Source organism: Clarias gariepinus, chromosome 24 (genome assembly GCF_024256425.1).
Source record: "Clarias gariepinus isolate MV-2021 ecotype Netherlands chromosome 24, CGAR_prim_01v2, whole genome shotgun sequence".
NCBI classification, from domain to species: domain Eukaryota; kingdom Metazoa; phylum Chordata; class Actinopteri; order Siluriformes; family Clariidae; genus Clarias; species Clarias gariepinus.
The window spans coordinates 9342881-9352500 of NC_071123.1; the positions used below are offsets into that span (position 1 = coordinate 9342881).

The window sequence follows — 9620 nt, forward strand, 5'->3', positions numbered from 1 at the left end:
TTTTGCTTTTTGTTCGGGTCACAAACATGACACTTTGTTCAACTGTAAATGTTCCATATGTGAATATATTTATAAAAAAAATGTAAGAATAAAAAAGTGCATTTAATATGCAGATGTTTTTTTTACTGATTAATGATGGTGAACCAGCTGATAGACAGCAATGATTAAATAACAGAAAAGTCAAAATCAGATCATTTACTGAAAATGTGCTTGATGTTGAGTTAACCTTGTGTTTCGTTATCTTGAGGCCTTTAGGGTGATCGTTTCCACTGCAGACCTTGATAGGTGCAAGAAAATAGTAAAGGTTCATAAAGGCTCTTTGTTTTCAGGCATCACTCAGGCCAATGTGATTAAGGCTTTAGACCCTCTTAAGAGGAACGAGTAATTATCCGATTGTGGATCGTTCTTCTTTCAGATTCCATCGTCCTTCAAGTTCAATTCTCAGTAATGACATGATCCTCAAATCTTCGTGTGTTGCGTTTTGTTTTTTACATGAGATGATTGATGTTGATTTCGTAATAATTTCTAAAGCTCTACAATCATTCCCTGTGCAGCTTCCCGCATTATTGGTTTCTTTCTTCAGGCTGGCAGCTACAACACCTACTAGGTCTACGTCCAAAGCGTTCTGCTATTTCAGGGGTTCTTAACTCCAGTCGTGCAGATCCCATACCCTGTTTAGACCTCCATGTTCTCAACAGACCTGGCCCATGCCATGTCATTAAAGGAAAACTTCACCCTGAATCGCATTAAACATGTTCACAACGGAAGATCTGATATGTGCTTAGAGATTTTGGTGCTGATTTGTTAACTGGTGCTGTATTTTCACTATTTCTATCAAAGAGCAAATGCTGGATTTAAAGTTCCAGTATATAAGGCAAATACATAACGCACCAAGATGTGCCAAGATACTCCAGAGACTCGCCTCAGGTTGTTAGGGATCCACAAGCACAATGGTGACATACAGATAAGGAGACAGACTAAAATAATAAAGCGCTGCTGCATTCCTCTTTAAGGAGAAAGTAATTACTACTGGCACTACTATCAGTTGTTGTTCAAATGGCAAGGTGGGTAACAGAGGGAACCAATAATCAAAGTGAAAATAGTCCACCATATGAATTTAAGTCCAATCCAATAATGCCAGTCATAAAATTAAATCGTTTGCACCATTTGAAATGGCATGTTGATTATAAACGTTGGTATGTACCTCATTCAGGGTTGATTTTCCTTAAATAATTAGCCGACCGGATCAGGTTAGTCACAGAATACAGGGTCCTCAAGATCAGAGCCAAGAACTCCTGCACTACTTTAATTTTGATCCTTTATGTGTCTTCACTAGAACATACATACACAGTTGTTTTGTTCGGAAATGTCTGCAATAGTAGTAGTAATTGTGGTCCGTACATGTAGTCCATTCTTTCATTCTCCACCTTTTTAAACCATCTCGGTCCAGTTTAGTGTGTATATCATTACGCCCTGTTAGTGTGTTAGGAAACTCCACCCAATGTTAGCACATCGAAGCAAATGTCGCACACACGGACTGGTTTGTTCAGGTCGAATTTGATGATGGGGATCTCCTTGACGGAACACTTGTGGCAGAGCAGGCGGCCACAGTGGCGGCTAGGGCGATAGGGAAAAAAGGACCGGTTCAGAGTGACAAACATAGATAAAAACAAATAATATGAATAATAATAAAAAAAAAAATATATATATATATATATATATATATATATATATATATATATGGAATTATTGCGAAGAGATAAGACTTATTCCAAGTACATACCAGTGATGTTTTCTTGTAGTGACTCCAAATTTGGCCGCACATTCGTAACAGTTGGATCCATCACACCATGGGGGCTCTTTGGACAGCATGTCTGATTAAAAAGAAAAAAGAGAAAAAAAGATGATTTAAACCGTGATGACCTATAGCGAATGCACAAAAATAACAGATCTGTAATATTCAGGGCTGCTCAAAAAGGGGCAGAGATAAGACTCTGAGTTACTGATCATGAGGATCAGTGGTTCAAGCCCCAGCTCCACCAAATTGCTTCTGTTGGGCCCCCAAGCAAGGCCCTTAAACCATATCTGCTGCAGGGGTTACAGCCATTGTATCATGGCTGACCCGACGCTCTGACCACAGCTTCTCAACACACTGCGGTATGCGAAGGAAGAATTTCACTCTCTGTATATGTACTGTATATGTGACAAATCTTTGGCTTAACGTAATTTTTATCTAAAGGCATTTCTCCTTATACAAAATCTGATTCTGAATCTTTGTATTTTAGACTACAGATGGCTTTAAAACTAACAACAAAAAGGTGAATTGATGATTGAACTTATTCTCGTAAAAGCAATGTTACAGCATCTGTCAGTTTGCCTATGAACACATATTTGGGCCAGCATGTATAAGCTGGTAGACACTGAACTTTAGTTCTCTGTGGAAGTTGTACCTAGAAGGCGGAAGAGGAGCTGCTTAGTAGCTACTTGATAGTTAAAGATGTTTATGCCCTGGTTGTTGTTGACGCCCAGACGAGCTCCAGCCCTCACGATGGCACGACAGAGATTAGCGTTTCCTTTCATATAGGCCAAAAGAAGGACTAAGGACAGAAAAGAAGCAGATTAAATCACTCACTCAAGTTCACTCAAAGGCTGAAGTTAAAATAACTAACAATGGTAAGGATAAAAGCATCAGCAATTAAACATTGAATCCTAATGCTATTAAGCTACAACAGCAAAAACAACAAAAATCAACACTGAGTACCAGTAAAGCTAAGAACAGGTTTACTGAAACAATACTGGTTAAATTCTTTACTCAAGCGTTAACTGTCTAGAAAGTGTGTGAATAAAATAGGCCCCATCCCCTGTAAAAGTAGTTGCACTTAATTAAAGCAAGAAATAAAGATGATTTAGTTTAATTATTATTATTATTATTATTATTATTTTGGATTTTTCTACCTTTCTCCCCTAATTTAGTCGTAGCCAATTCCTCCCCGTCACTAGGGGGCTCCCACATTAAGGCTACTACTACCACACAGCCGGGAGGGCCGAAGACTATCTCGTGTTTTCTCCGAACCGCGTGACGTCAGCCGACCGCATCTTTTCGAACTGCTTGCTCATGCACCATTAGGGGCGGAGTAACACACTTGGAGAAAAGCGCTAGCCGCTCCTTCCGCGTGCGCGAGCTCACAGACGCCCCTGATTGGCTGTAGAGCCGTGATTAATGTGGGAGCGCAAGTACCTCTTATCCCTCCCCCCTGAGAGAGCTCGGCCAATCAGCTCTCTCTGTGCCTCCGGCTGTGAGAGGAAAACAGCATCCCCCGGGGTTCGAACCAGCGATCTCCGGATGATGGGGCGAGCGCTTTACCACCAGATGATTTAGTTTAAATGCATGTTTTTCAAACAAAGTCATTGGAGTTGCAAAAATCAATGGGAAAGCTTTGCACTATATTCGTGAGGAAAATGCTTGAGCACTAACCAGTATTCCCTTCACTATCTGGTTTATCCAGCGGATACTCTGGCATACATTCCAGGAAGAGCTCAAAGATGGCTGCCGCATTTTCCTTCCCATAGTGTCCAAGAACATGCATTGGAGATTGGCCTCTGAAGGAGACAGATTAAAAACAAACATTCAGTTCTGACATGTCTATAATTAATAAAAGTGATAAGCATACGAGAGTGATAAGCGTACCGGAGATTATAGACCTCTGCGTCAATGTTCGACTCGGTGAGAAGAGCTCGCACATTATTCAGACGGGCCTGCATTACAGCTAGGTGGAGAGCTGAAAGAAAAAAAAATGGGGACATTATATTAATTATCATTTTGACCTTTCATTCAAATTCAAGTTTATTTAATTTCTAGTTTTACTGGCGCACCATTGTTCCCGTTCTCATCAACAGCTGCAAAATCCACGCCGTTTTCGATCAGCACCGAGCAAATCGTGGCCAGATCTTGCTGCGCTGCCAAATGTAGAGCTGTCTGACGGTGTTTGGTCAACTCGTTCACTTTAGCACCTGCTAAAAGCTAAACACATACACACAAAAATATGAATTACATACACATTAGAGACGGGGGGGAAACCCGTATGGTGGTTCTCTTGTGTGGAAACTCATGCATCACCATAATGACTCTATAATCTAATCTAAAAATATATATTTTTTCTCCTATACATAAGCCCCTGACTTATGAACATTCAAGTTACGAGTTTCCGCAGATACGAACAGACCGCGGTTCTATGAACATTCATAGATGCGAACAAATCGGGGAAGTAGCTCATGTGTAAAAAACGCACCAGATACCAATATTTATGATTATATACAATATTTTCAGTATGTAAGTGAATGTATAAAATGTCTAAAGTCTAGCATATTGTATGTGTGCGTGTGGGGAAATGAGTCGTTCTCCTGAGTCGAGCTCATCCCTAAGTCTGGGACCTACTGTAGGTCCTACAGGTGGTGCTCTCTGAACTATTCACACTATAGGCAGTGTTGAGGTGCGTCCCGAACGGCCTGAAGTACTCTGGGAAGTACACTACACAGGGTGTTCAGTCGGCAAAAATGTTCAGTTCAAAGGAAACTGCGAACAGTGTAGGGAATGAGTGAACAACAGGTCTTCACTTTACCGGAAAAGGGAATTTAAAAAATTCCCATCAGTCATTGAGTCTCGCTGGAGCGTGGAAAAAAAGTCAGGAAAAGGATTTATATTTTTTTTTTTATCATTCCTATTGAGGACGACATCATATTAAAGGGGTCATACAGCACTACATGCACTATTTTAAGCTGTTTGGACTGAACTGTGTGTTAGGAGAGTGCGTACACAACCACTCTACGATGATAAAGAGCCGCCCAGTGGTTTTCTTTTCGTTTATTACAGTAACATCCCCCTTCTGAAATCAGGCCAATCGCAAAAGCCTTGCCTTGTGACGCCACACCACAAGAGGGCGTTCCTACACAAGTTGATTGACACTGGTGTTTTAGCAAAGACCCGCCCCGAGTGAGAAGACGCTGTCAGCCATTGTTTTTTCGCCGCTGGAGCAAAATGACGCCTAAGCGAGTGTTGTGTACAGTTGTTGGGTGTAATAGCGAACACAGCAGTCGTCATTCACTACCTAGGGTTAGTGACCTAGGGTACCTACCTAGGGTTAGGTATCTGAGCCACTGAGGACGCAGTGGCTGAATTTAGTTTTTGAAGCTAACGTCCCCGCTGATTTACCTAAATGCGTTCATGTTTGCGATAATAATTTTTCACCAGACTGCTTTATAAACGCGGGTCAATATAAAGCAGGTTTTACTAGGAAGCTGCTCCTAAAAATGGATCTGTACTAAAGCTTCGTGTTCCTGCTTCTTCTTCACCAGGCTCGGTGAGTGTGATTTATTTTACTATGACTCTTTGCAGATCGCCTTTTCTAATAATCACGATGAATGCGGAGTGTAAGTTAACTTACACTCTCATAGAACATGGTTATGGCTTCTTCTCTGTGTACATCCGTCTCTATATAATCCCTAATCGCCCGTTTATAATAAACAATGCATTGAGGTGATTGTCTAGTTGCAAACTGTGTACGTAGTCAGAAAACTATATTATGCTTACCTTTGTTACGTTAGATGGTTTATAACGATGTCTGTCGAAGATTAAGAAGTCATGTAAACACATCAGTAAACACATCGCGTCCGTATCTCTCTCAGTAAGTTTCTCCGCTTTTCTTGTTGTTGTTCGCGGCAGCGCAACAGCCCATTAATTCATGCACATGCAGTGATGAGAAAGACAAACGGGTCGATCATGTCCATTCTTTTAATTTCTGCGTTGTCAGGCGATATTACAAACTTCCGCGTAGGTTCCGTACTTAAATCAAACCAAAAACGACTGAAGAAAACAGGCTCGGGCTCTATAATCCATAGTTTTCCAGTTTGGACTGCATTACCCACAAAGCACTGCGTTGTGGCAATGCTTTGTGGGTAATGCAGTCCAAAGCATTGCCCGCACTGGACTACACTTCCGTCGCTATACCCGACGTGTCACGCCCCACAGAACGGGGGGGGGGCGGGCTCAGCAGAGGTCATGAGCATTTAAATTAGCATGTACTGAAATAGGTTGCTGAGAACAGAGCTAGTTTTTACCAGGTAAAAGTAGTGTTTTTTTTACACAATCCTTTTGAATTTTTAATTAACGTATAATACAAACTTTTCATTAGGACCCTAAAGATCATATTAAAATTTAATGAAAAATATAATGTGTAGGACCTTTAAAAGGACACAAAAATGTACATTTTAATTTTATCAGGAAATACTTAGTGTTATATAGGCTAGTAATCTGTAAAAAAATAAATAAATCTTTGTAAAGTCGTGGCCAAAAGTTTTGAGAATGACACAAATATTAGTTTTCACAAAGTTTGCTGCTAAACTGCTCCCCGAGCAACTTAGTTATCACTTTTGCCTTATGGCACGGTGCTCCATCGTGCTGGAAAATGCATTGTTCTTCACCAAATTGTTGTTGGATTGTTGGAAGAAGTTGCTGTTGGAGGGTGTTTTGGTACCATTCTTTATTCATGGCTGCGTTTTTGGGCAAAATTGTGAGTGAGCCCACTCCCTTGGATGAGAAGCAACTCCACACATGAATGGTCTCAGGATGCTTTACTGTTGGCATGACACAGGACTAATGGTAGCGTTCACCTTTTCTTCTCCGGACAAGCCTTTTTCCAGATGCCCCAAACAATTGGAAAGAGGCTTCATCGGAGAATATGACTTTGCCCCAGTCCTCAGCAGTCCATTCACCATACGTTCTGCAGAAGATCAATCTGTCCCTGATGTTTTTTTTGGAGAAAAGTGGCTTCTTTGCTGCCCTTCTTGACACTAGGTCATCTTCCAAAAGTCTCACTGTGCGTGCAGATGCGTTCACACCTACCTGCTGCCATTCCTGAGCAAGCTCTGCACTGGTGGCACTCTGATCGCGCAGCTGAATCGAGCTGACGATCCTGGCGCTTGCTGGACTTTCTTGGATGCCCTGAAGCCTTCTTAACAAGAATTAAACCTCTTTCCTTGAAATTCTTGATGATCCTATAAATTGTTGATTTAGGTGCAATCTTAGTAGCCACAATATCCTTGCCTGTGAAGCCATTTTTATGCAACGCAATAATGGCTGCACGCGTTTCTTTGCAGGTCATCACCTTCCTTTTAACATGTCAAGTCTGCCATTCTAACCCAATCAGCCTGACATAATGATCTCCAGCCTTGTGCTCGTCAACATTCTACCCGAGTTAACAAGACGATTACTGAAATGATCTCAGCAGGTCCTTTAATGACAGCAATGAAATGCAGTGGAATAGTTTTTTTGGGGTTAAGTTAATTTTCATGGCAAAGAAGGACTATGCAATTCATCTAATTACTCTTCATAACATTCTGGAGTATATGCAAATTGCTATTATAAAAACTTAGGCAGCAAATTTTTCCAATTCCCAATATTTATGTCATTCTCACAACTTTTGGCCACGACTATACATCTTCAATCAATTATTGTTATAATTAATCAAGTTATACACGTTTTAATAGTATGCTTTATAATGGTATCGGATTTTGTTTCAATATTTAATGTCCGTATTGTGAAATTTTCACGACAGAAGCCACAGGTATCCGAGGGGCTTATATTATAATGGGAACGCACGGAGGAAGTGACATCAGTGCTGGTGACTTTTGTCGGGGCAAGTTCTCTTTACTGACATTCCCTGTAAAACGTAGCAGGGAGTAGGGAGCACCCTGTGAAGTACACTTGGACCACAGCCTTAGTGTCCGGTGTGATAGGAGCGAATTATTAGTGAAATTTGTCTAGAATTGTAACAAATTCTAAAAAGAAATTAATATTGAATAGGGGACATTTATAAAATTGTATTACTAACTGAACAATAGAATCGGCACCTTGGTATCGTGATATCGTATGGGGTTCTCCATGGTGATTCCCATCTCTAATACACATGGCACAGCAATAATGGAAACCCAAACAGGTCAAATCCAGGAATACAAACATCAGTACGTAAAAGAGATGTAACAATAACCTCCCTGCTTGGGCGCTCTAGACTGCAACAGCATGGAGCTGATGTCATTTAAAAGCTACTGTACTAAAGTACCATTTTTATTTCTCGTAACATGGTGGTTTAAGCATCTTAATGCTTGTCAGTTAGCGTGCTCTCATTATAATATAGCTACATTGGTTGTGCAGATTGAGACCGCTGGTACACAGTGCAACTGCATCAAATGCATAATTAATATAACGCTAATTCCCACAACGTAAACAACACAAACTACAAGGTCACATTTTTTCTATCACCTTACACCCTTAGTAAGTTATTACACGCACAGCCCTAAAACTTCACAGTGTAATAATTGGTATCATTAACATACTGTTCATACTGATGACTGTTTTTTTTTTTTCCTAAATTGATCTTACCAGGTTGCGCACAATGATCTCAGAGCCGGCCTGTACAGCGAGGTGCAGTGGTGTGAGTTTGGCCGCGTCCTGCACTCGGGAGTTAACGTTAGCCTGCACGCTGATGAGGAAAAGCACGCTCTCAATGTCAGAATTCTGCACAGCTATATGAAGGAAGTTGCGCCCTTTGTTGTCAACCTAGGCAGAGAGCGAAAAAAACAACCAGAAGTACAGGTGAGCTATCCATTTGCTCATATTAAACATAAATTATACCAGTTATAACATTGCTATACCCTCATAATATCATTAATTATTTCCATAAAACAGCATATCTTGTATTTTATTTCTTATATGTTTCTGTCTATTCCTTATGAAAAAAAAAAAGCCAACAATTTCATTGTTACATATATTATTTTACCATCTGATATAATACTCAATCAATCAACTATCTGCTACCCATGCTAATCATCCACAAAATCCATAAAGGGTTCTTTATCATCAGTATTACACCCATTTGTCTCCCTCTTGCCTACCCTACCTGCTCGGCTGCTCCAGGCTCTCTTTTGAGAATGGCTTCTGCTGCTTTGTTGTTCTTGTGAGTCATGGCGCAGGCAAATGGTGTTGTGCCCTGTCGGTCTCTCAGGTTCAGATGGATGTCTGGGTGTGAGATTAGAAGCTGGATAATCACGCTGTGCTGATTACTGATGGCCACATGGACTGGAGCTCGGCCCTCTGAATCCTACAAGTAACAGCAACGCAGAAACGCCATGATTGTGAGAAAATACACTTACTGTATAACCCTAGATCACTCTAGTATATATAAATCGGCTGCCTCCACTGTGCTCGTAGTTGCTCGGGATGTGGACATTTGAGGAGACATCACCATATCTGGTATACTCTAGACTATCAGTCAATTATTTGCAAAATAGCACAGACACATGATGCTTTTTGTGTAATTTAGATTTATTGTTTAAATGCTGTCCTTGTTTTTTAAGTGAGAAAGTTATTGTTATGTAGCAATCAGCTACATTTGAACATTAAATTACTCATGTTTAAATCAGTTGTGAAGCTGTTGAATAAAGCTCTGGTATAAAACTTTTGAGTTATGAAAACTATTTTTAAAGCTCTTAAAATTATAACAAAATACCGAATTAGGATATTTATAAAATTGTGATACTTATATTAATCGCCATATTAATCTAGGTAT

General features: G+C 40.3%; 1 protein-coding gene across 1 annotated transcript in view; it reads right to left on the reverse strand.

Moving 5' to 3' along the window:
• Positions 1-45: 45 nt before the first annotated feature.
• The window catches only part of ankfy1 (ankyrin repeat and FYVE domain containing 1), a 22357-nt gene continuing 12782 nt past the window's right edge, over positions 46-9620 (reverse strand). Inside the window, exons 18-25 of the mRNA XM_053485331.1 lie at positions 8952-9152; positions 8435-8611; positions 3874-4021; positions 3689-3779; positions 3476-3600; positions 2451-2597; positions 1784-1874; positions 46-1617 (exon numbers count right to left, since the gene is read on the reverse strand). Coding sequence (XP_053341306.1) covers positions 1485-1617; positions 1784-1874; positions 2451-2597; positions 3476-3600; positions 3689-3779; positions 3874-4021; positions 8435-8611; positions 8952-9152 — 1113 coding nt within the window. The 3' untranslated portion in view covers positions 46-1484. The remainder of the gene's footprint in view (positions 1618-1783; positions 1875-2450; positions 2598-3475; positions 3601-3688; positions 3780-3873; positions 4022-8434; positions 8612-8951; positions 9153-9620) is intronic.